We start from the raw sequence: 27,511 nt of genomic DNA, 5'->3' as shown, positions 1-27,511 counted from the left end.
AAGCAAAAATGTTTCGTCTTTCCTTAAATGAATACTGGTAATATTCCACGTCGAATACGTCGTTTCCAGTAACACATGTGCTCGAACAATTCTTCCCGTAGACAATTGAGCAGAACAGAAAGCGCCGAACAGAATGCAACTGAGCAAAGAGAGCAAAGAGAATGATTTCCTCAAGTACATGGGTATTTATTCCTTCAAGACGTAGGTGTGTCTGTTAATTAATTTTTATTGGCTAAGACTTTGCGATCAGGCTAACCTTGCGGTCCAATTGGTTAAATATCATGACGTCAAAATCTCAAAGTATTGATCGCTTTTATCAGGTCGAGTTCCTGTCCACGTGCCACCTTCTGCTGTCTTCAACAAGGCACAAAAAAAAAAAACCAGACTCGTATACACGGCACGGGAAAAACCTGTTTCCCCTGCTGGCTAACAGACAATGCAGAGTTGAAATCATCTTCCTGGACGATAAATTTATGCATAGTTCCACACTAGAAATAAAATATTCTTCCCAAATAAACTAATAACCAATTTTCAAGGGTGCATATTCTCCCGTGGCTGAAAAAATGATTTGATGGGCAGATTAAATCATTATTATCTGGAAATATAATTAACATGTCCCTTGAAAATTTTGAAGTACAGTTATGTGTCACGCTATTCCATAATTATTCCAGATGACGTTCCAGCACGTAGCCTACTATTGTCCAGTTCCAGCGCAGCACAAAGCAAGCGTAATTGACTCATAGTGGAATCTTGTAACTCCTGACATTCTTTGCATACTTCTTCCGTCATATTGACCTGCGTTGAAGCATGAAGGTAGATCGGATCCTCATCTTCGTCCCATGACGTTTCCTCTTCCAAGATGACGTTTATTTGATTTACAGCAGATTGTTTAGGACAGTGATAACTCTTCAAATTTGAACCATTATGAACTCCTTCATATGATTGATCAAGACTTTGTATGCGATAGGCATTGTTCCCATAGACTTTAATAATTTTGTACGGCCCAATAAATAACGGTGCAAACTTGGCATAAAATTTACTTGTGGTTTCTGAGGAAGCTGGTTTCTTGAGTAACACAAGCTCATGTAATTTTAATGGACGACGAAACTTCTTGTTTCTGACACGTCTTTGCCTTCTCTCAGCTTGTTCCTTTAGAGATTTAGCTGCCTTCTCAATATTCTCCTCCAGGGTAGGTTTTACATTTCCTGGGCATTGAATGATACTATCCCAAGGTCGGTAAGGTCGTCTGTCAAAATGAAGAACAACTGGAATCTGAGATGTTGCCTCGTGCACAGTGTTATTTAAGCATTCCATCATAATTGGTAACACATCTACCCATAACCAATGTGTATTTCCGCAGAAAATACGGCAGAATTTTGACAGTTCCTGCATTACTCTTTCAGCTGGATTGCTCGATGGATGGCGGACAGAATTCAATATATGCTTAATGCCTAATTGTTCCATAGCTTGACGAAATTCAGCGGAGGTAAATTGTGATCCGTGATCAGTCAATATGGCCTTTGGCTTGCCCATATGAGGTATCAGATTGCGGATTATCCGACGGATTACAGATTTTGAATTCGCCTTTTGGATAGGATACAAGGCAATATACTTAGAAAATATGTCGATAGTGACTATTACATGTCGGTTTCCCCTCCTAGAGATCGGGACTGGTCCAAATAGGTCCATTGCAAATAACTGTTTAGGCCCTGTAGGTAATATGGGAATAGGACTATGCTGAAGCAGATGAGAGCTAGGTTTTACTCGCTGACAAGTATCACAGGTGCGGACTGCATTACGAACAATGGTTCGAAGTTTCTCCCAAGTGAATTTCTCTTGAATAGTGGCAACCGTCTTGTCAATGCCACCATGACCTGTTATTCTGTGCGTATGCCAGATAAGGGATTCCTGTAATTTTGGAGGCATCACAACTCTAAATTCAGATTTTGCAGAATCAATGAATTTAAATAATATCCCATCCAAATATTGGTAACGTGAGGCTTTCCTTTTATATCTTCTATAATTAGGTTCTCCGGGTTTGATTCTCTTCTCCAAAAAGTCTATGATGTTTCTTAAATCTTTGTCTCTCTTCTGGGCTTGCCGAATATAACGTAATTTTCTTAAAAATTCGTGGTCCTCTGGAACTAATTCAATCTGATGAATTTCCTCAATATCGGCATTCGGGTTACGACTTAAACAGTCAGCTAACAAATTGCTTTTTCCAGTACAGTGCTCCAGTTTGATGTCAAATTGCTGGACAAACATCGTCCACCTGAATACTCGTTCGGATGCCATGGTAGTTTTCAACATGAAAGTCAAAGCTTTGTGATCAGTCCTGATAATAATTTGATAACCATATATTATCTTCTGCCAGTATTTGAGAGCATATACTATTGACAACATCTCCAATTCAGTAACCGTGTAGTGCTTTTCGTGATTTCTCAAATTTCTGCTGACGAAGGCAAGATAAACTCTCCTTTCAGGGTCTTCCTTATTTTCTTGGAATAACACAGCTCCAATTCCAATACCTGATGCGTCTGTTTGTAATATGAACGGTTTTCCAAAGTCTGGATATCCCAATTTTCGTGTTGTATCAGCATTTCCTTGGTCTTATTAAATGCTGTCTCACATTCATCATTCCATTTCCATCTGTTCCCCTTTTTTAGCATATCCTGTAAAGGTGCGACAGTCTGCGTAAAATTAGGGCAATGGTTGGCGAAAAAGTTGGCCATCCCTAAAAATTGCCTTACATGTTTTACTCTTAAGGGCCTTGGAAATTTACTTATGGCTTCAATCTTGACCGGGTTAGGTCTGATTCCCTCACCATCTATTATATGTCCTAAAAATAGAATTTCAGTCTGACAGAATTTCGACTTGGCTAGATTTATGTGGAATCCTGTTCTAGAGAGATTCTCCAGCAATTTCTCCAGTTTAGATAAGTGATCTTCGAAGGTTTCACTGGCCAAAAGTAAATCGTCAATGTACTTAGTCGTGAAGCTCTTTACCTCCTCCGTAAGACATCGATCCAATGCTCGAATAAGAGCGCTTCCTGCATTAGATATGCCGAATGGCAATTTTCGGAAGACGTAGGTCTGTTGATTAAAGATGAATCCAGTTAGGAGTCTAGATTTTTCCTCCAGGAGAATGTGATAATATGAGGAAGTGAAGTCGACTGACGTAAAGAGATTCATCCCTCGAAATTTCCTTAGAACTTCCTTAATAGCGGGTGCCTGGTCTCTTTCAGAGATTAACTTGCGGTTTATCTCCCGAGCGTCTAAACACAAACGAAGGGATCCATCTGGCTTGCTTACGATGACCAAAGAACTAAGAAAAGGTGTACTAGCTTTCATTATGATCCCATCCTTTTCCATGCCTTCGATTAATTTTTCCACTCTAGAATGGAATTTCTCCGGGATCGGGTATGGCTTCTTCCTGAAAGGAGTCCAGTCAGTTACCACCAATGAATATTTAAAGTCTGGAATTTGTCCCGGTTTGTCATCAAACAAGTTCTTATATTTTAATAATAGATTACGAAGTTGTTCCTTTTCCTTGTCATTTCCCTGAGCTGAATTCACCTTCTGATTTATAAGATCCAAGGGATGTGTTCTATTTTCGCCCTCTTCAATGATGTCATCCAGAACCTGATGAATTTCTTCTAAGGCCTCATAGTCTTCTTTCTCCCTCGATGTTAAGGCGCAATTTATGTGGAACACCTCTTGGTCGGTTACATCAACAGGATTCATGACTGTAATTTCGGAAAATTCCTCCAGACGAAATACTATTTGGTTGGAGTCCAAACTAATGTTTGCGTGGTATGATGTAAGAAAATCCATTCCAAGAATGATATTAAATTTAATATTTGTCATGGCCAAAAATATATTAGGGAACTTGGTGTTTCCGATTTCCACATCAAGAAATGTCTGCTGTTTGCAAATTACAATTTTGTCAGGGATAATTCCTTTAATTTTAACATGTGAGACGGGAATGATGGGTATTTCATGCCTTTCTCTTAAGTCATTCATAAATGATGTTGATATTACACTAATAGTGGAGCCGGTGTCAACTAAGCATTTAACTCTCACGTCACAAATTCTAGCTAATATTATCGGTAATGTCCTTGCATCATTTCTACTAGTCTCAAGATTCTCTTCTAACAGATCATCAGATTTAGTAACCCATGAATCAATCTGAACTACAATCCATTCCTTCGGGACCTCTGAATTACAAGAGTTAGGATTCGAACTATCATTTTCTAGTTGGATGGATTTTTTTTTTATAGCCCCTTGGCTATAATCTTCCTTTTCATAGCGCTGGCGATTTTCTTCTTGCTTAGCCCTTTGGTATTCTAAGCTTTCCGCTCCTACTATGTCAGGGTTCACGTCCTGGTCCTGAATTGCATGACGCCACTTGGATTTCTCCTGATTTTCCTTGCGTAATTCCTGGATGTATTTCTCTCTCTCTTCTTGTCTCCAGTTTCTTTTTCTTCCTCCCGTATAGTTAGTTTCGCTATTTCTTCTCCACCTTCCTCGAATATTTTCATAGGGTCTGCGTCGTACATTCCTTCGATAATAATCTCTCTCCTCGTCACTTCTGTGTCCTGACCTAGTAGAACGGTCTCTCGGTGACATTTCCTTTGTATTTCGACCGCTAGGTCTCCCTTGGTTGAACGAAGCTCCACTGTCGGCTCGGACGACTGTAGCTTGTAACACCTGTTGATCTTGACCTAGGTTACGCCTTGGTTGCTCTCTCGAAGTTAGGTCGAGTTGACGGAGCACGGCTTCAGCCTGAATTGCGGTCTGCGCGTTCGAAGCAATCATTATACGTTGAATGTCCGCTGGAAGTTGCCTTATTATTACACGGACTACTTCAACTTCTGAGGGTGGCATATCAAGCTCCTTTAGTTTACGTAGCTGGGCTGAAAAATAATCGGCATAGCGTGTGGGCGTAGAAGAAGCGTACCTCTTAGCGTAAAGTTCTGTTTTTAAATTATGCTGTAGGTCACTGTTCCAATATCTCTCCAGAAATGCCTTCTTAAACCCTTCAAAATCTTCAAATGAATATTTGAACGCTTCATACCATGTTAATACTGAATTCTCCAAATAGCGTTCAGTCACCCTTAGTTGGCGTTCAGGAGGTATCTTATTATCTCTGAAGTATTCCTGAAGTTCACGAATGAAACTTTTAGGAGTAACGCCTTTAACGTTATTAAACTTCTTTTGTTGTTCCTCATGAAGTTTAATTATATTAACAATTTGAGTCTGACCTGAAACATTTGCCGAATTTATCCCACTACTCTCCTGATTTATGTAAGGGTTGGTGTTATTTAAGGGATTAGCCATGTCCACCACTTTTGGAGTTGAAGACGGGACTTCATCAGACATCCGCTTCTCCAATTGACCTTGCCTTTCCAATAATGTAGAAGTGACAATATTATGCCTCTCGCCCTGAAGTTTGATTATCTTAAGCTCTTCAACAAGCTCCTTAATTCCGTCCTGAAGTTCACGCTTCGATGCTTCGGACTCAGCTTTTACTTCGCTAATTTCCTTGTCTATTTCCGTTTTTATTTCTTTGAGACCTGTCTGCGTCTCTTCGATAGTCTCATAGAAATATTCTAGCCTTTCTGACGTGGTTACTTGGGAAACTTTTATCTCTGCTATGACTCCCTTTTCCACTTGTTTCAAAGTTTCGCAAAGGCCGGTAAACTTCTTACTCCATGCCGCCTTAGTCGCTGTAAGGTCGTCTGCATTATCCACAATTTTCTCCTCGATATTCTGAAAGTTTTTCTCCACCTCATTTTTGTATTTATCAAGCCCCTGTAATACGTCTGTCTGGACTTTAGCGAGTCTCTCACTAACTTCGTTCGACATCTCAGCTAACGAACTTGTAATACCCGCCTGTATTTCACCTTTAAAGTCTGAGAAATTCTGTTTTACTGCTACAAGCTCACTTTGAATGGATGCTATTTTCCCATTAAATAATTTCACGTCCATGTGCAGTTTATTAATATTTTCATCCGTCCTATTCTGTATTTCTTCCAATGCATTTTTAAGATCGGATTTAAATTTATCCTGTCCCTCGTTCAGTTCTAATTTCAGTTTTTCATTATTTTCACTTAATTCCTGCCTCAATCGCTCCTGATTTTCATTGAGGTCCTGTTTCAATCGCTCCTGATTTTCATTGAGGTCCTGTTTCAATCGCTCCTGATTTTCACTAAATTCAGCACTAAGTTCCTGTTTTAACTTATCACTGTTCTCGGTCAATCTAAGCTCAAGTTTAGCTTGGTTTTCACTAAGGTCCTGTTTCAAGCTATCTTTCAAACTTCCTAACGCATTCTCCAAAAATGCACGCCATTCATCCATAATAACAATAAACTTTTCAAGAAACGGCAGTTCAGACCTCGGGGAGAATAATATCAGAGTATAAACCAGAGTCCAGTTCCACGTCTACTAATGAATTAAGCTCACCTCCTTAGGGGAAGATTTGTATATCATTTCAATAATATTTAACTATTAAAATCCGAAATGTTGCGCAAATGCTGTCGCATAAAAAAATAAAATTTTCCTAATCTCCGAGATTTTGTTTCAAGCATTCAACATGGCCCTTCCTAACTTTAACTAAAGTGCTCTCTGCCACAGAGATCTGGGCTAATAAATGTTATCAAATAACCCAAAAATCCTATTGTCGCCGCATCTTGCTTATGTCCAAATTTTGGACTACAAGATCGAGTCCTTAGATTGGCGTCGTCAATTAAATTCGGGCCAAACACGTTACGGGCGCCAAATTTGTACTACCTGCCCCCGTTTTGCCGGGCAGCTCAGCCGGTAAGCAAAAGTTCCCAGAGGCGGAACGTTCGCTTACAGGCGACGCTAAATTATAGAGGGCAGGGACAATCTAAGGACTGACGACAAATGAAAACACAAAAAAGAAATGGGTTTTAACATTTATTAAAATATATATTAGCACTTTCCAGGTTCTAGAAATATTTTCAAAATCTTGAAATAAAATTATTTAATTCTTCCCTGCCGGAATTCTTCCGCAGTTCTCCATTAATTTGAATTCTGTAAACAGACGAAGTTAAGCCTTAATAAATTGTCTTAAGAAAATAAACAAATTATTATTTGAGGAAAACCTATCTCAAAATCTCAAAATATGAATTATTTCTCCTTTTCTTGAATTATAATTTAAATTGACAATACTCTGCGATTCATTTAAATTGTGAGTCAAATTTCTACGTCACACGAAAATCCAATAACTCCCTTCTATTAATTAAATATTATTTCAATTAATTATTTAAGCTTCAAATTATATAACAAAATTATTTTGAAATCAAATATCTAACTCATTTGATTCTTATTCTTACGTCAATTAACCTAGTGTTGTGCACAACTCACAATAAAGGCTAAAAATTCTCGCATTATAGCGTTAAACATTTTACATTTTGTGAGCTTATTTCATTGACGCGATCCTTGCTTAAGTATTTTTTCTCGAAGCAAAGATCCTAATCTATCTTATTTCGTCATAAAATCACTTAAAAATTCATAATTGAGCTAAATATGCTCGCCACAAAACAACAAAATAATCGAAACGTTACGCGCTCAGCGTACACACAACATGACGAAATATAACCATGGAAATCACAATTATAAACAAAATCAATCATTCATCCATCTCACATTCAAGCTTTGGTCCACGGTAGTATTATTAAATAAATTTATCGAATCCTATCTTTTGATTTTGATTTTTAAATTTTATTTGAAACATGAGAACTTCTCTCGATGACCATATCAGACAAGGGCTACCATTATAATCGTCTGACGTGTGATTGTGACAGGATTATCACTTTTCCAATGAAATAAATTCCACAACGATGTTCCAGAATAATTTTGTAGTAGAAATCGTCACTAAAATTTCCATAGAACTGCCTACAGTCACAGATAAATAAACATTCGCGCATACGGTCTATGAGTCACGACTACGTTATTTTTAATCTCTCATTATCATAAATTATTGACCAACATGTGCTGCACAAGAAGAAATTATGTTGAAAAACACACTCTCTTCCTTAATTGACTCATGTAATGGACACACAAATAAAAACCTATCTTAAGATCCATTTACAAGTCTCAAAAATACCAATAACAGTAAATGCAAAATCTGTGGACATTCAAGCCACGACCAATATTCCAGGTCAACATCTACTTCAAAATAGCACACATTAATCACTTATAAGCACAGCAATAATTACACTCATGACCTTTAAATATTCTATTAGACCGTAATAATGTCTATTATTATTATTATTATTATTATTGTTATTATACGCGCGCGGTCGCGTCATCGCAGGCTATGGTTTAATGAAATCATAGATGACTCTATTCTATTTCGAATCTATGGTAAACCACAAAACATCAAGGAAAAATCCTAAATTCAGAGAACACGTCGATATTCTGTCCCAAATAATTCAAAAGTTATTCCATCATTAATTTATAAATTAATAATTATTATCGCGTGGGTCAAATAATTTTAACACCTTCTTAGACTCAACATGGGACAGTGAGAACATGTCACGAAGCACTCACTCACATAGAACAAATTATAGGTCCCAAATACACTCTCGCACACATCAAATCTACCAACACCAGTGAAGGAAGAGTGAAAATCCTAACTACAAAGGCTATTAGAAATGACTTTAAATATTCAAGCAAGGACTACGTCTACATAATTATTACAATATAGAAAAGAGAAAAGTATAATTTAAAATCTTAGCTGTAGTAGACTTGGCTTCTGGACTCGGCTGATGATCAATGAATATTTAACCAAACTCCATCTCCGATGTTATTCTCTCCCGGGCTGAATTATGCCTCACATTTTAAAGATACATGGCTGCAGCAGGCGAGGACTTAGGATAAACACACACTTCGTCGTAACGCTGAGGTTCCATTCTTCCCAACTATTTTAGGGTTGCTGGGGATCTTGCGTCTTCTGGTGGAAGCTGAAACTAAAAGATATGTCTTAGAAAAAATACTCCACACACACTCGATTCTTCAAGATGGCACAGTTTTACCTACTTTATAAATTCTCTTCAGATTTATAAAACTATGGAAATCTGAACTGCTGCGTTTCCGATATTTATATGTCCCAAAATTTCCTCAGAAGCAAAAATTTTTCGTCTTTCCTTAAATGAATACTGGTAATATTCCACGTCGAATACGTCGTTTCCAGTAACACATGTGCTCGAACAATTCTTCCCGTAGACAATTGAGCAGAACAGAAAGCGCCGAACAGAATGCAACTGAGCAAAGAGAGCAAAGAGAATGATTTCCTCAAGTACATGGGTATTTATTCCTTCAAGACGTAGGTGTGTCTGTTAATTAATTTTTATTGGCTAAGACTTTGCGATCAGGCTAACCTTGCGGTCCAATTGGTTAAATATCATGACGTCAAAATCTCAAAGTATTGATCGCTTTTATCAGGTCGAGTTCCTGTCCACGTGCCACCTTCTGCTGTCTTCAACAAGGCACAAAAAAAACCCAGACTCGTATACACGGCACGGGAAAAACCTATTTCCCCTGCTGGCTAACAGACAATGCAGAGTTGAAATCATCTTCCTGGACGATAAATGTATGCATAGTTCCACACTAGAAATAAAATATTCTTCCCAAATAAACTAATAACCAATTTTCAAGGGTGCACTACTATTACCTCCAGATAGTCTCAGTAATTGTGTTCGTTCGTACTGTACCAGGAACCATGTATGGTCTGGAACATAATTTTATTTAATGGAAGTCAGCGCAACGGGACGACCCTAGCAAGCGAAGTAGCGCAGCGGAGCGGCTTGGGCATGCATACATCAAGCAAGCTACGTCACGCAGGAGCGTGATGTAGCTATCACGTGAACACATCGTAATATTGTCGAACATACTAGAAGAAATTCTACCAACTGTGGAACCCACTAAGATATCAACGAATGAGATACGCCATCCTATAGCCCATTATTTAAAGGCAAAAATACTGCAATTTCATTAATAACGGCATACGAACTTCAGAGTAATTCAGGTATAAAGAAACTTGATTTTTCAACGAGGGGGGAGCTGACCTCGGCAGATTGGTATAAGAGAACGGGGTTCTGCTAGGTCAAGTCAGTTCAATTCTCAACTCGCTGCCGTCGTGTGGTCATGCTGTCTCTCGTGAACGTGTTCGCGAGGTTCGAACTCAAGACATCACATCGTACGAACTCTACGGTAAAGTTTTCTACAAGTCGTATACAACAGTAACTCGTGTTAGAACTTAGACACTTTTCGATTGATATGATACTAACTTAATAATTTCAAAGTGTTGTCAAAGATTTATGATATTTAATCACTTTACAGAGTTAGTACTTTCAACAGCAAATTGAACAAATTTAATTGATTTAACTTGTATTCATATTCGAATGAAACTGACTTTAAACATTCGAATGAAACTGGCTTTAAACATTCATGAGAAATAAGCGTGTGAATCTTAAAACGATTTTCAAGTGAAATAATTGAACATTTAACCTGCCAAGCTAATCTGTTTCATATTCCCTTAAATACGTGTGTAATAACAATTGATTGAAGTTTTAATAAGGCTAAATCTCCATCACAAGTGAACAGTATTTGACATTGTATGACATTGCCGTCATAGGAACTTGTAAATATCCGCGAATTAAGTACTTCGTTATGGCGTATAAGACTTTGATTTTCGTGTGTAAATATGTTATAACTGTGCTTCAACCTGAACAGTGAATCCAATCTAATGAGCAATAACAATTATCTACCAGTGATTAAACATTAGAGGAAATGCACCTAGTGATATACAGTGCCAATTTTACATCTTAAAAGCATGGGACACTCACAAGTTAATCTTGTCAGTTAAACTTTTCCGTGTTTATAAAGTTTTTAAGTGACACGCTGAAACCCTGACCGAGTGCCTATTTTGTCGTATCAACCTTTTGTCATTTCGAATACGTGGGAGTTGTAACGTGATGACTTCATGGACTTTAAACGTGGTTACTGCGCGGGAGATGGAACGCGGTTTGATGTTTGATTTGAAAAGTGATTAATACACGGGAATCACACGTGGTGCTATGGGGATGGCATAACAACCTTAGCTACCAAGGACTTCATATGCAGTTCGCTGAATCGCATTTCTCTACATTTCCAGTTTGATATCCAGATAATTCAGGTGATATGAGTGCCTCTCTAAAAAACTTGAGATTAAAAAACTAACTTTATTACAGGTTGAAATGTAGAATCAGTGATTTCATTCATATTTCAACGAACTATTTCGCTCATTGGAATTCACATTCCATTTTATAAGTGTTGAATAACAATTCTAAAATAGACTACAGCACAGAACTTTAGAAGAAGATAAAACTTACGAAATTTTGAAGTTTTAAAATAAAAAAAGACTAGGGAATTTCAAGTGAAAAGATGTTATATTCAATATTATTTGTTTCTATTTAAACAAGTACTTGAAGAACTTTATGAACTTCATCAGGAAAGAACGAAAGATAATCGTTTCATGTTATAAGATAGACAGTCGTAAAAATTGATTTTGTATCAATTATCCAGGCGACATTAAATTGTTCAGAAAATATTTTAATTTGATTTAATGCTATGAGTCAGAAATAATAGGGAACGTATTCATCAAATTCTCCAGCTGAATTCATTAAGTTTTAAAATCTATCCATTATTTTGCTCTGCATCTACCTCTCTCTGTACCTGCTCCGTAAGGACCGTACACCCCTTTGCGAGATTCTCATGCCCATATCCTTAATTGTTCCTGGCACAGTACCAACAGTGACACACAGAAATAACCCTGTTTGTCGATTATAAACTAAATATCCAAATTCAAAGCTGTTAAGATTTATGTACGTTGTAAACAATTTATTTATTTATAGATGTCTTTATTTGTGGCGAAGTTAGGGCTCTTGGCCCTCTCTTACACTTAACCACATTATGCGGCTTAATACTGAATCCAAAATTAATATTCAAACTTAACACAGTGTATATAATATAATAGTAATATAACTTAATAAACTCTAAAACTAAAAGATTACATCCTAAGTCTAAATTTAGAAAAATAAATTCAATATTTACTACTCTAGGTGGAAATCATAAAATATAACAGTAATTTATGTAAACTTTTGGGAACTATTTACTCCAGACATTCACTCTCACATTCACACATAACTACATGATATAGCCTACGTATTCAAGAGGAACACTTTAGACTGTCTTTTGAAGGTAATTAATGAGGAACAATTTCTAATTTCAGGGGGTAAAGCATTCCATATTCTAGCGCCCGACACAAGGAAAGAATTACTGAAGGCAGATGTATGATGTGGAGGTATTGCAATTGTTGACCCAGATCGCGTGTCACGGTCATGAAAGGAGGATAGAAAACACTGGAGAGATATTCAGGTATATTTTCGGTCAAGAGTCGATAGATAAGGGTTGATACATGGTGATTCCTCTGCTGCTCTACTTTTAACCAAGAAAGTTGTGCATAAAAAGGGGATACATGCGAGGCAAAATTCAATGAAAAAATAAATCTTATGCAGGAGTTTAAAGCTCTCTGCAATTTCCTATTTTGTTCACTGGTAGCATCCAGCAACACAACATCACAATAGTTAAAAATTGGAAGTATCAATGTTTGAACCAGTTTTATTTTTAAGTTGAGAGGTAATACGGTCTGGTGAATCTTAAGGGGATGAAGTGATGAGTGAACTTTCCTGCATACGTTAGTGACATGCTCATCCCAGTTTAAAGTTTCATTTATAGTGACTCCAAGGCTTTTTACTGATTTACAGAATGGGATAGCAACGCCATTTAGTTGAATGACTGGAATTTGTAGACTGTGTAGATGGGCAAGCAGTTTCCTCTGGCCTAGTATAATAGCTTGTGTTTTCGTTGGGTTGATGGAGAGAGAATTCTCAGCTGCATAACAGCTGATCTGTTCTAAGTTTCGGTTCATATTTTCAATAGCTGCATTTATGTCATTCACTTTTGTGTGACAGTAAATTTGAAGGTCGTCGGCATAGAGATGGTAGTTGCAGTTTTTCAACTTAGAAGAGATGTCATTCAAATATAAAATATACAACAGGGGGCCGAGTATAGAACCTTGTGGCACACCATTAACTTTGTACTTCCACTCCGTTCTCTTATCATTCATGACAACACACTGTCGTCGGTTATGGAGGTAGGAAGCGAACAATTTGAGAGCAGCGTGGCTAAAATGGGAGGAATGCAATTTCGCTATTAATATGTCCGTACTGATAGTGTCAAAAGCACTGCTGAAGTCTAGGAGAATAAGCACGGTCACTTTGCGTTCGTCCATTGCTTTTCTTACGTCATCCGTAACTTTTAGAAGAGCAGTAGATGTACTATGTCCTTTTTAAATCCAGATTGCAGGTGATCAAGTAACGAATGATGCATCAAATATTGGAGCAGTTGTTCATGCATGAGTTTTTCTAAGACTTTCGAAAGTGAAGAAAGTATACAGACAGGTCGATAGTCAGATGGAGACTTTGCTAGAGATTTTTTTGGTACTGGGAAAATTAAGGCATCCTTCCAAACAGTTGGGAAGTAGCCTTCCAAAAGACATGAGTTACATATGTGGGTTAAAATTGACAGTACTACATCTATCAAGGTAACGACGAAGGATATCGGGATGTCGTCCACTCCGATTGCTTGCGATTTGATTGATGTTAGTTTCCTTCTTACATCGTTTTCATTTACTTTACAAAATTTGAACAAAGGCCGTTGTGGTAATGGAGTAGATTGAAGAGAATTTATTGTTGTTTGTATATAATGAGGGTGAGTATTAACTATTTCTCTAGTAAAGTGGGCATTTAATTCATCTGGATGTATGTCATGCGTATTGGAGTTTGTAGTTTGCCTCCCAATACCTACGGATCTGAGTTGTTTCCAGGTACTTTTTGTGTTTAAGTTACTGGCTAATTGTTGGAAGTACGCATATTTTTTGTTTCTGATTATTTGTTTAACTTTATTTCTAAGCACACGGTACTTTTCAAAATCTTCAGTTGATAATGTCTGCTTGTAACATCTGTGTAGTGCATCTCGTTCAGCCATTGCGGATTTAATGTCATTTGTTAACCATGGAGCAGCTTTGCGAGTCACCCTAGCAGTACGTTTAGGTACGTGTTTGTTATACAATCCCAACAATAATGTGTTAAACCTCTTTACTTTTTCGTCATTGTCAGTCAAGTGCAGTATTTCGTCCCACGGGCAGAGATTAGCATCTTGTATCAATTGTTGAGGATTTACATTTTTCATGTCTCTGTAGGTTATCCACTTCGGCTTTGTTTTGGGAACTTTCAAAGAATAAGCTAAATATATGAGATCGTGGTATGAAATACCAGGTACAGAAGTTTGTCCGTGTTTTAGTATTTTCTGAGGATTATTTGTGATAAGTAAATCTATTAGAGTGTGTGAGGATCCGTTAGCTGTGTGCACGTTGTGAGTGGGGTTAAGTGGCAACACTGACATGTTACAAGAGGTAAGTATGTTCTGTAAACGATTTGCTTCAAGGGAGTCTATTAACAAGTTTGTGTTAAAGTCGCCAAATATGAGTACATGTTCGTAGGTAGGTAGGAGTCTTAGTTAATTTTCTTCGAAGTCTGTGAAGTTTCCTGCTTTTGGTGGTTTGTAAACAACTCCAATCAGTACTTTAGTCTTATCAACAGATAGTTCTACAAACATATATTCAGTTAAGGTATCGGTAGATAATGTCGAAGTTTGTATAATCTTCCCCGTTAAATTATTTTTGTAGTATAGAGCTACTCCTCCTCCACGGCGCTTCGGTCTATTGTGAAAAACTGCATTAAATCCTTCTATATTTACCGAGTTCAGAGGGACCGAGTCCTTCATCCAACTCTCACTAATTGCTACAACATTTACCATGCTTCCTTCAAAAATAGCTTTCAGATCAGTGTGATGGGCAATTATAGACTGAGCATTGACATGGGCACACAATAATGAGCGGGGAAAGGACGAGAATTCTCTCTCCAGGTGACTGCGGGCGGGGTGAGAGGGGGTCAGGGAAAGAGAAGGGTGGGAGGGTTCAGTATCAAGGTGAAGGTTGTTTACCCTGCCCAGGGAGAAAGCTACGTTATTACCTGTGTTAGCCATAATCAAAAATAAACAGAGGGCAACTTACCATGGTTTCCTCTTGCCTACGTAAGCCACTTGAATCATTTAAACATTCACTCACACTAAACGTATAATAAAACCACTTATAATTAAATCGTAAATCCATGAGTCATGTACTCTACTAATCACCTAGCCCTGAAATAACAGCATTTAGTTCCGCTGTAGTGGTCACAGTGAATTTGTTTTTGTTTTTGCCTAGAACTACTATTCTTCCTTCCTGGGTCCAAACGTTACGCACTCCGAGCTGGTCTCGGGCTCGATTTAACAGATCTTTTCTAGAAGCAGTCAGTGACTCCATAACCAATAGTTTTGTGCCTTTGAAGAGCTTCTTAGCGCGCCAGACACGATCGCGAACATGAAACCGGACGAATTTGACTATAATCGGCCTGTTTCCCGAGGTCACGACTTCCGCAGCTGATCTGCGTAGAGGTCCCAATCTATGACAGCGATCGATGTCATCCATCGATAATTCCACTTGTAGGTAAGACTTTACTGTCTCTATTACTTTGGCATAGACATTCTCAGCCGGTTCTTCTTTCACCCCGTGTATGAGTAGACAGTTCCGTCTACTGTATTGTTCGGCTTCGTCAGCCCTGGCTTCGTGCTGGTCAAGACGCTGTTGAACAACTAGTAACTCCTCCTTTACACAAGAAATTTCCGCCGAGATGTACTGGCGAAAGTCTTTGAACTCGGAACAGAGGGAAGACAGATTTTCATCGGCGCGGTCGTTAGTGTTGGTAGCCCTGCTGGCACTGGCTGATGTCAACTGTTCCAAGCGAGCTTGGAACTCATCCATCCGTTTAACAAACTTTATTTCAAAGTCCGACACACGCTTATTTACACTTTTTACGGACATGTTTTTACTAGAACTAGACGTCAGTTGTCTGGTGTAATTACTGACACACACTCACCGGACCTGTCTGCTAATAATCTTGCTAATTCAGGCTGGTAACACAGAGCTCTCCTACACAACACACACAGCACGCACCATGTTGTTTGAATTGTAGGTGCCCCATTGGACTACTTGCTAATTAGTTTATGCTGTCACACCTTTGTTGGTTACTGTGTTAAACAATCTTTGATAATCTCTGGGAGTTGATTGCATAATCACAGATTTGTGCTCTTGACCGAGCCCCTGTATCAGCAGGTCCTGGAATGGCTAGTAATAGCCTAAGGTTTGACTTTAAACCAGATTATTGATGGAAAATATGAATTCTGAAAGATTTTATTTTGTGGGTGGTTAGAGTCTTCTCGGCTGTTATGTGACGCATTGACTTGTTCCTACTCGACATTCAAAACTAGTAGCAAGAGATATTCATTTCAGTCCTCAGAACTACCCAGTACCAGCTTACACTCCCTCATTAGTCAGAGCAGAACCATGCACACAACTGAAGATAGCCCAAATACACTGAAGAAAATGGTAATTGCAACACCCAGAAGGAGTGGTGCTACATTGCTGCAATTGAACATGCGGGACGAGTGTACGGTTTTGATTCGATGATTACACTTTGAGGTCCCTCTGACCGCAAGTTCGGACAACAATCAATACAGAATGTGCCCACCACGAGCTGCAATACATTGATGAATTCGTCGAGACATGGAGTCAATAAGGCCCTGGATCGCTTCCTAAGGAATTGTGGCCCATGCTTGCTGCACTGCATTGGTCAGTTCTTCCAGAGTTTTAAGATTCATAAAATTTAATAAATGCTGACTTGTGAAAAAACACATATTTATGAGTTTACCAATTAGTGATGAGATTAGATTACCTTCCATTTGCGGAGGGACACATCGCCCTGAGCTAAATAATTAGTGATGAGGCTAACTTCCGTTTGTGTAGACACACATGGTCCTGAACTAAGCACTTAGTGGAGCGGTGTCCTTCCACTTGTAGAGTGTCGTATGGCCCTGAGCTGACCTCTTTGTGCCATTCTTCAGTGGTCTTTATGTTTATAGACGTGATCAGGGTGAAGAACCAATTAATTATTATGATTGCTATCTATGACGGATTTAAGCAGAAGTACACATACATGCATCATCATTTTAGACCATTGTGCCTTTCAGCATTCAGCCTGCAGCAGAAATATGTATTGCAAAATTCCATTCAGGCTAGAATATTCAAACTGTCACTCCCGATTAACACAGATACTCCTGAATATTTAATTTGTTGAGTTACATATTATTCTTTATAATGCACTTAAACACGAAATCGGGAAGCGTTCTGTCATTTAAACACTATTTTGTGGAAATAAGAGTATAGATATTGGATATAGGCTGTAAGGGGTGAACTTGAACTTGAATGATAGGATATGTAAAATATCCATTGTATCCCATTTTTATAACAGATTATTCATCAGTCTGATTCTTGTTATTCTGCTTCTTTACTGGTAGACCTGCCTGGTGGCAGGGTCCGGTGTTGTGATTCATTGTCTTCAGTTAGTTCGTATGTCGTTTCACAGCCTTCAGGTCGTTGTACACTTTATCTGCCCTCTGCTGTCTTGTTCGTCCCTAGCGCCTCTTTTCACCGTCCTTCTGTGTAAACGCTGACTTTCCCAATATATTGTCCTCTGCACGTAACATATCCCCAACCCACCGCACAAGCCCTTCTGGATTGGTGCAAGCCAGAACTTTTTCTAATATCATTTGAAATGTGATCCAGTCTAGTTACGCCAGCCTTCCACCTAAGCATATTCGTATTCATGTTGCTTAGTTGGCGTTCTGCCTCTTTATCTGGTCAGCAATCGTGGCCGTAGAAAACGACAGAACGGATAACAGTTCAGTAGGTCTTATATTTCAGATAGTTTTTCATCCGACGGTCTCTAGGGCACCAGTTGTCATTCTCAACATCAGCCAGGCTTTCCATATCCTTAAGTTGACTTCATCAGTGAGTCGGCCATCATCACAGATTGTGGAGCCAAGGTACTTAAATTTCTTTACTTTCACTATATATTCACCGTGAAGATGCATGGTTCCTAGTTCTCGACGATGTAATATATGCTGTCTTCTTTCTGTTAAAGCGCGGGACATATTGCGCTAGTCGATTGTCGATTGTTCCTATCTTCTGTTTGGCGCTTATTCTCTGGAGCATTTGCGTACTGAAGCGACTTCTACAGTCATGCGGAAGTCATGAGACGCTCTTGCGGCAGCTTGAACATAATTCCTTGGTTCTTCGTAGAGCAATTATACCCTCTCAACAAGGTGCTCTGGAATACCATGTTCTTGTAGCGCTGACTGATTACGTTATGAGGTACCCGATGGAAGTCTTTCTCAGGGTTCAGAAAGTCTTGATGAAGCCTCTTATTCTTTTCACAGTGTCTTTCACGTAAGAGCTCTGCAGCGTGGGTTGCTTCCGTTGTGCCACAACACAAATCCAGCTTGGCTTGTTGGATGTTTGGCCAAAAAGCGCTAATCGTTTTGTCGAAGATTTCTTCGAAATCTGTCATTGCGTGGCTCGGAAGTATGATCGAGCGGTAATTAGAAAATTCGTCAGGGCTTCTCTTATTTTTGAATGGATTCTACATTGGTTTTAACCTTCTTTGATGATCTGGTTGAATAGTTTGCCTTAGCCACACTGCTGCATCCTCGCATTGAGAGTCACAAAACTCTGACGGAACATAATCAGGACAGATGGATTTCCCTGGTGTCATTTCCTTCAGCATATCCTGGACTTCGGTGACGTCAATTTCCTACATTGGACCTTTAACAGTGGAGGTGATTGGGATTGGTTGATACGGAAATACCAAGATTGAAATGTTGTCAAGGTGGTTCCGCCAGCGTACTCGAGCTTCCCGCCAGTCGAGTAGCAAACCGTCTTGTTTCCTCATTGATGCTGTAAGAAGGTTGGATATCTTCCTGTTTTGCGATGCCTCGATTTAACTAGCCGTTGAATATTCCGCTCGTTTCCGCTTTGCTTTTGTTACAGCAACGACCTCCTTCACTTTACTACTGGCTGCTTTGTAGGCATTCCAACGAGCACGAAACTCATAGTCCAGCTGTTTATTCAACCGTACTGAATCCTTAACATCGTCATTCCGAAGCCACGTGTCATACTTAATCCTTCGTTGTCGTCGCCCTGACTTAGTTGTTCCAAGAATGGAGCTGCGGTGTCTCTCAACTTAGTCCGGCTCACTTCAACTATGGTGAGTAACTTTTGTAACAACTTTGGCCTCATTCTTCAGGTGCCATCATTTGATCCCATTTCGTCCATTTCCCGCGAAGTATTGAGTTCTTGGTGACTTTATCTGCAGCATGCAGATGACTGGTCGATGTTGCATCGCATCGGTTTCGTAAGGAACAACTGTTGTCTCTAGAACATCTTTGAGATTCCTTCGTCTCAAAAGAATGCAATCAGTGTGAGTTGGATGGGAGCCACTGTATTACGTGACTAGATGAATATCACGCTCTTTGAACCGTGTTTTCGCGATGATCAGTTTCAGCATAATCGGGAATTTGTTGGCCATCGTCGTTCTTCTGAACATATCCATGAACGCCATGGACTGTGTGTGCTTATTTCCTCCGTCAGACACGTCCATGCAGATCACCGCCAACGATAAGATAGTCAGCTGTCTTCTTGCCAGGCAGTGCCCTGAAGGCATCTTTGTTTTCACTGTCCAGGCCAGTTTCTTGGGCGTTCTATAGAGAAATTGAAATTTCCTTCTCTCCCCAATGTGGACGAGTTAGCTCAAGCGATTGTCATACTTTTGCACCTCGGAGATTGAATCGCCGAATTTGGCTGGTATAACGATGCCATCACAGTTAGTTGGTTTTCGGCTTCCGTTGTACATCAGTTAGTAACCGCACCCCGTTTCGCATGACTTTTCCCCACTCCATCATTTTCCCTGCACCTCAGAGTTGCCTATATGCCTTCTCTCAATGGCTGTGGCTAAGTTGCTAATTCATCCGGGCATAATTCAGCGATTGGATATAGAATGGGGATAGTCGCTTGTTTAGCCGTCACAGCCCGCGCTCGTAACCCTTGCCTACTTTTCATGCTGACTGGGCCCTGCCAACGCTCGCCCCTTCCATAGGACGCCCTGACCTTCGTTCCGATTCCATGAGACATATTTCTGTAATCACGTGATGGTATTACTTTACCGCCGGCTTGGCTTGCAGCATTTTAGAGCTCATGGCAGCAGGTAGTTACGCCGTTCCGGACATGGGGAACAGGCGCCTTATGCAGCCGCTCCTCTAGAGATGGAGCGCTCCGCTCCTTTCTGCATTAACTTCCAGAAAAGTTGAGCACCTCTCCTGCCAAATGCTCCGTACCGAACGTCTCCATCTGCGCCAAAATAGCCATTAAAGACTTTGTGAGTGTTTGCTCCGCGAGAGCTTTTATATTTTGCTCAAGGCTGCCGGCAGGCCAGTAGGCTACCCGTATCCGTCACCTGGGACGTGCGACATGTTACAGCAATATTGCTGGTTCGTGGAGAATATTTATCAATGCAAAATAAATACCATTGTACTGAAAAACTTTTTGTGAACCTGATAAATCACTTCTCACAAGAATCACGTAATCACGTAAAGAAGAAATGCCAGAGACTTTTGCACCTTTCGCTTCGCGTGATATGCCACAAAATGTATGACATACAGGCCATGGTCATATTATCTGTCCCCTGTTGCCTAGTGGTGTCAACATCAATATCTTGTGTGATGATCAAGATGTCCAGCCTGTCGTACCTGGAATCAATATCCTACTTTTATTTGTCCAGTTATTTTCTTCTAAGAGTGTACTAACAACACGTGGTCGAGCCTAACATTATTTTGCTTCTGTGGAAGTTATGCATTCGACTGGGCCATGTGAATTCAGTGCATACAGCATGAATTGAGAAGTACCAGTTCATGTTACGATATATTTTGGCCTGGGTGATCGACTTTTCCGATGTGCCTGTTGTAAGCGGATCTGATCTTTAACCAAGAAATTTATATTTCTCGCTCTACTTTCGTAGACTATGTAGAACCAATCTGCGGTGGGGAGACAGGCACAGACCTGGATGCTATGTTATCAAGCCAATAAAAATAATCATGTTGTCCGTGATATTTTGATATAAAGGAATCTCATTCCTTCCTTTACATAGGTTCAATTCAACGTCCTGTCATCGCGAATTTTATCTAAAGTCTTGATTTTCATGCTCTTTCTAGACGTAGTATTAAAGGAACACTAGTAAGAATGTTCATAGTTATGATAGCTCGCATTTGGGTTCAAATTCATGATATCAGAACATTACAAACCATCACTCTCATTTTTGATCCATACTAAAAACAGCGATCTCACTTATTTTACAAAACGAGTTATATTTATTACCCCACCTACGCAATACAATTAGTACCACGTTATGTGGTTAACTAAACATAGAAAATCTATATATTATGGGGACATGTTTTGCCCTTCTTTTATTGGGCATCATCTTCCATATTAATTTAATCTTAAAAGAAACATTGATTAGAGGATAATGACATTTATAATTTGTATAAATTGAACTTGATTTCTTATGATATTAACATTACGGAATAGTGGTTATAAAATATGATGTTGGGATATGACATATACAACCCGTGTTATAATCATAGTAAACAAATTTAAAATCTTGTCCAAGTGAAAATTTGTGATATAAAATTCGAAAAACGGCACATGTCTGGTACTGAAGTGGATCCCCTGCGTAAGAAAATTCAGCTAAAACTTGCTGGGGCAATTGTCAACATAAGTTTTCAATTGACTAGAATGGTTGAAAACTTGAGGGTAAATTTTGTTTATATTTTGCGTTCCGGCGCTAAAAAAATGGCCAATGGAAAAGGCGAATGTTATAAAAATATCTTCATTAAGTTGATCGATCCAAAATATTATCTTGATATAACCAATGCAAACAGACGTTATGGCGCTTGTTGAAGCTGCTTTCGAGACGAGTATTTCCGAGTATTTGACAGGTAATGTTTGATTATCACGTGAAAATATAGTCCTTGTAGAACATGTGGAACACCAAGGTATTGAATGTGGTTTTATCATTTGCCGTATTTATGTCTATCTTACTGTATTAGCAGAAGTAGCAATTCCAGACAGACCAGCCTACGTAATGTCTATGACAACAGTATCTGGCAGAGAACACAAAGCGTCAGTGTTAGGGAAAGAGCTGTCATCTGCTTGCTATACTCCATCTTATCCAGGATTTCATCAGGATTATTGGTTTCTATGTTGCATACTTATTCTTATGACGTTGTCCCCCTCCGAAGGTTGGCGATCCAATTGATTATTACACGCGAAACGGCAGCACGGAAGATTTCTATAGAATTATGTCCATACAACCGCCGCAAGTATTTTAGTCAGGAATTCCTCCGTATTCTCACAGATCTTTTCCCATCTATCTTCCCTGGAATGATCAGTCGGAGAAGTTCATATCATTCACCTCTCATGATGTGTCCGAGTTGGCTGAGCTTACGCTCCTTGATGGTTATGAGAAACACTTTCTTCTTGTTCAAGACGTTGAGGACTTCTTCATTTGTCTTCTTTTCTACCCAAGATATTCGGAGTATTCTTCTGTATAATTCAAAAGATTCAGTCCATTTCTCCAATATAGCGACCCTTGGCAACCATACAGAAGTACAGAAAAGACATAGCATTCGAACTCTGTGCTGGAGGTTAAGTTCTCGGCTGGTGAGTAAGGTCGTCATGGTATTAAACTTATTTTTTGCTTGTCGAATCCTGGATAAGAATTCATATTTTGAACCACAATGCTGGTTCACTAGAATTCCAAGATATTTGATGGAAGATATTCGTTGGACGATGTTGTTGATGTAAAGGGAGGCCTGTTTTGTTGCACACGGCCTCTGTTTAAGACAGCAATTAAGATGTAGACTGATGTAAGTCATGATAATAAGTATGAACTTCCTTGTATTAACCTACCGTCCTATCTGTAGGTCGGTTCTGTTTGATTGCACATCAGTGTTACGTAATTAGAAATAACCACACTGTGATGAAATAGAATGCTACACTGATATGATAACGTACAAACTCAATATACTTGTTTTTCGTAACCATGAATAACATTCATAGAAGATAAGTCATGCTTCAGCATATCTTGCTGACTGTCGGTAAACTATGTTCTCGAGTTTATTAAAATCTACAACTCGGAGATTCTCTCAAACAACCTCAACAACAAGGGCATCTGCGAAAATAATTACTTGCCTGCCACAAAGTGCAGAGCGGTTGAACAAGATCAAAACAGCAAAGCATATGCCGTCTTTATGAAGAAGAACAGACATATATGGATTTTAGTAGATAAATGAGTGCCTAATAAAATAGCTTGTTTTTCTCCTTTTAGACTGGACCACTTCTTCTCATGCATTCTTTAAATGAGGTTGTATATGAAATTGTACATTCCTAAATCGTCAGAAATTTCTTGCGCGTGATATCGTGATTCGAGAGAAAAGACGCAAAACATCCTCGTAAAGAGTGAGAGCTTTAGAAATTTAAGTCTACACTCTGAATTTGATCTCAGATGTTTTTTACCCTCAGGAATGTGATGTTCATGTGTAATGAAATCTCTGCAGGGGGAATTTGATCTCAGATGTTTTTTACCCTCAGGAATGTGATGTTCATGTGTAATGAAATCTCTGCAGGGGGATCAGCGAGTGGAATGTTCAGTAGCAATGCCTTTGTGTGAGAGTTGTGCTTGAGTTGACTGTTTAACTATTGGTCACGGTTTTAATTTGTCACTGTAGATCGAGACCCGAGGTGAACTGTGCAGATCATCAACCTCCGGATGGCGGAACGCCTCGTTTTAGGTGCAATGTGTGCGGTAAAGTCCTGGCCGGGAAGTTGGGGCTCTTGCAACATCTGAAGAGACACAAAGATGATCGTCCCGTCAAGTGTGATCACTGCGGAAAGCTGTTCGGTAGCGGAACCATCTTGTCGGAACACCTCAGGATCCACCCGCTCCCAGTGAGCGGATATTGCCATAAATGCTTCACAAAGAGGAACATGCTGACAGAACACATGCGATTGCATAAAAGTAGGGCAGCTAGCAAATGCTCAGTATGTCATAAAAAGTACCGGAATTTGTGGTACTTAAACAACCACATGAGGTCTCCTGGCGATAAGCCATTCTGCTGCAATGTCTGTGCAAAGTCATACAGCGCCCATTCCAACCTTTCACGTCACATGCGGACTCACAAAGGCGAGAAGCCCTTCTGCTGCAATTTCTGTGGCAAATTATTTAGCAGAAAACACCACCTGGCACGTCACATACAAACCCACACAGATGATAAGCCTTACGGATGCAAGGTATGTGGCAAATCCTTCATGCAGAAAGAGAATCTAGATCGTCACATGCAGACTCACACAGGCGAAAAGTCAGACTTTTGCACTGTCTGTGGCAAATTCTTCAGCAGGAAAACCTATGTAGCATATCATATTCACTCCAGCGAGAATCTATTCTGCTGCAGTACCTGTAAGAAGCTCTTTACCAACAAAGGTACACTCTCGATACATATGCGTATTCATACACAGGAGAGGCCGTACTCCTGTAATGTCTGTGGCAAATTTTTTACGCAGAAAGTCGGTCTAAAAGATCATGTGCTTACTCACATGGGCATAAAGCCATACTCCTGCGATGAGTGTGGCAAGTCATTCATCGGTAGATCCCACCTAGTAAATCACATCAGGACCCACACAGGCGAGAAATCATTCTCTTGCAATGTGTGTGGCAAGTCGTACAGCACGCAAACCGTCCTTGCACGGCACATTTGGACTCACAAAGGCGATAGGTAAATCCTTCTCACAGAGAATCCGTCTCTAAGATGTCAGATGCGGTCTCATGCAAGAAAGAAGCCGTCCGAATGCAATAGCTCTGGCAAGTCATACAGCACCCAATCCACCTTGCAAGCCACATACAGAGTTACACGGGCGAGACCCCGCACGGCTGCGGTGTCTGTGGTAAATTGTTCAGTTCGAATAATGCAATTCGAATGCAATCTTACACAGGCGTATAGCCACACCATTCCAGTATCTGCAGAATGTTCTTCTCCGAGAGAATCGCACTCTCAAAACGCATGCAGAGCATACTAGCTAAAATGTATGTGGCAAATCTTCAGCCAGAAAGTCAATCTAACAGTTCAGATCTAAACACACAGGGTTGGGAAGGCACACCAGTTCTCAGTAAGACGTTCAAATGTTCAGAAAATCTGTAACTTAACCCGGGAGTGGTCGCCATATGAGAATTTCTCTCACCTGTTTTTTGTATTGTGAGTTTACTTCTTGGCTGTGTTGATAACTGTCTTGACCTAGGCGATTCACATTAGAAGGATAAGCATCCCCTCCTCTAGTCGGAACAAGGATTCGTACGAGTTCGTGCGCCTTGTGTGAGATGTTCTCTCATCGCGCGACCAGTGGGGTTGGTGTTATGTTGAAGTCGAGGGGGAAACCTGTTGTAGGCGTTAGTAGTTGACTTAAGTTGTGTGCGAAACCTTCTCCATTTGCATTCACTGATTAAGGAATCTTCAAAAATTATGAGTCGGGGAAGAATGCTGGAAAATAAACGCTGTTACAAACTCCAGCCAACTCAAATATTACAGAGAAAACCTGTTGTACTTTATTCTTGCTCTTGAACTGCGATTGTCAGAAGGTTCTATATAAATAACAATGTTATTGGTTTTACGTCCCAGTAACTCCTTTCTACAGTTTTCGAAGATGCCAAAGTGCCAAACTTTTGTCCCACAAGAGTTATTTTATATGCCTTTAAATCTACCGCTGACGTATCCGAGCACCTGCCAGCGACATAACCGTCTGAGCCATTCAGCCTTGCACTCTTGTACTTACGTGTGATTGAACTAATGACTGATTTCCATTAAGGAGTAATTTGTGCTGTAATGCTACTCACTTTTTATCTCAACTGTATAACTCAGTTCACTCTTACGCCCCGCAAAATTATAGAAGACATATTTTAAAAGAAGTTTAATGTGAGAGAAAGTCTCACGTGCGACCACTCGTGTTAAAATTCAGCTAGCGACCACTGGCGGGTTAACCATGCACATATGAACCACATTGGAGGGGTGCCGCTCTGCGCCCTGTTTCGTGGCAAATCGCACGCAATACCACGCTGTCGATGCACACGGCCGAGGCGGCGCACGAGAGACACGTCACGCCGGGATGTAGCCGCACGTGATTTAATAATGTCATTTTGCTTAACGTCCCACTAACTACTGCACGAGATTTCGGAGTTCCACAAGACCTCCAATTCTGGAGATGTAGCCAGGCATATGCGATCGCACACCGAAGTGAAATAATGTCTTCAGCCAGAACGGCACCTTTTGGACACACCTCATCAAGTACACTGGAGAGCGGACCATCCCTTTGTTTTCATCTTGTGTTTGTAGCAAAATGATATTTGTTCACCCACGTTCTAAAGCTAGGCGTGTCCCATGTAATTTCATCTGGAATGCTGATTTCTTGAAGGTCTATTTTAATATCGATTATCCAATTATTGTTGACTTTTAGCGAGGAGGCATAATAGGACAAAAGGCAGGTAATTACCACCATCTGGCAGTCCATTCTGGGCAAATTTTCAACTAATACAGCCAGGATCCTGGTCATAACATACTAATTAAATTTATACCACATATTTGTAGTGTCTTTCCGACTGTTATTGTACAATTTCAAAATCCTGATTTAATTTGATCACTCATAATGGAATTATTTTGAAAACATATGAAATTAATTTTGTTTCACACATGCTTGTATTTAGGTGCACCTTTCTCTAAAAGTAAAACTCTTACAGGTACCTAATTTTTTTGTAGGATATAATACAAAAAACTTGATTTACTAAACACAAAATTATTTTTAAAGTGACCAACTGCTTATCAAAAAAAAATTTAAATACCTTATTTAATATACCATAAAAATTACTCATTTTATTTTTATTATTCAAATATTTTTGATTGCAGTAGCATAATTTTATGTTCGCCTCTCTGAGGGTGGTTCCAAGGTGCAACATAGAAAAAATTAGATCTTTATCTTCAATAGTTACTGACAAATGTGCACCTGAATGTCTGAAAACTCAATGTTTGAGTAAATGAAGAAATAAAAGAAAAGATCACTGATAAGTATCTAGAACATTCCTGCCATGTATTCAGCTTGTGTTTGGCTTTCTTCTTTCCTCTTTCTCTCCATCCTCTTCCTGGTCCTTGATTCCTTAGTCAGGGCCTGAGCATCTTTTTCCGCCTTCATCAATCATTGTTTATCAATGGCGTGAAGAGCTGTTGTCGAGTTTTCCCCAAGATTTATGCCTAACTTCCTCAACACAGTTTTCTTGGCTGCAGTTCCATCTTTA

General features: G+C 39.5%; 1 protein-coding gene across 2 annotated transcripts in view; it reads left to right on the top strand.

The window, feature by feature from the left end:
• LOC136885232 (zinc finger protein 665) overlaps window positions 1-27,255 on the top strand; it is a 67,503-nt gene extending 40,248 nt beyond the window's left edge. For both annotated transcript variants that reach the window (XM_068230225.1, XM_068230224.1), the window contains exon 5: window positions 23,907-27,255. In XM_068230225.1, coding sequence (XP_068086326.1) covers window positions 23,907-24,954 — 1,048 coding nt within the window. In that variant the 3' untranslated portion in view covers window positions 24,955-27,255. The remainder of the gene's footprint in view (window positions 1-23,906) is intronic.
• Window positions 27,256-27,511: the final 256 nt, after the last annotated feature.

The sequence above is a fragment of the Anabrus simplex genome, chromosome 14 (genome assembly GCF_040414725.1).
Source record: "Anabrus simplex isolate iqAnaSimp1 chromosome 14, ASM4041472v1, whole genome shotgun sequence".
Taxonomy (NCBI): domain Eukaryota; kingdom Metazoa; phylum Arthropoda; class Insecta; order Orthoptera; family Tettigoniidae; genus Anabrus; species Anabrus simplex.
Note: the sequence above shows the minus strand (reverse complement) of the source record. Positions and strands in the feature narration are given on the sequence as shown.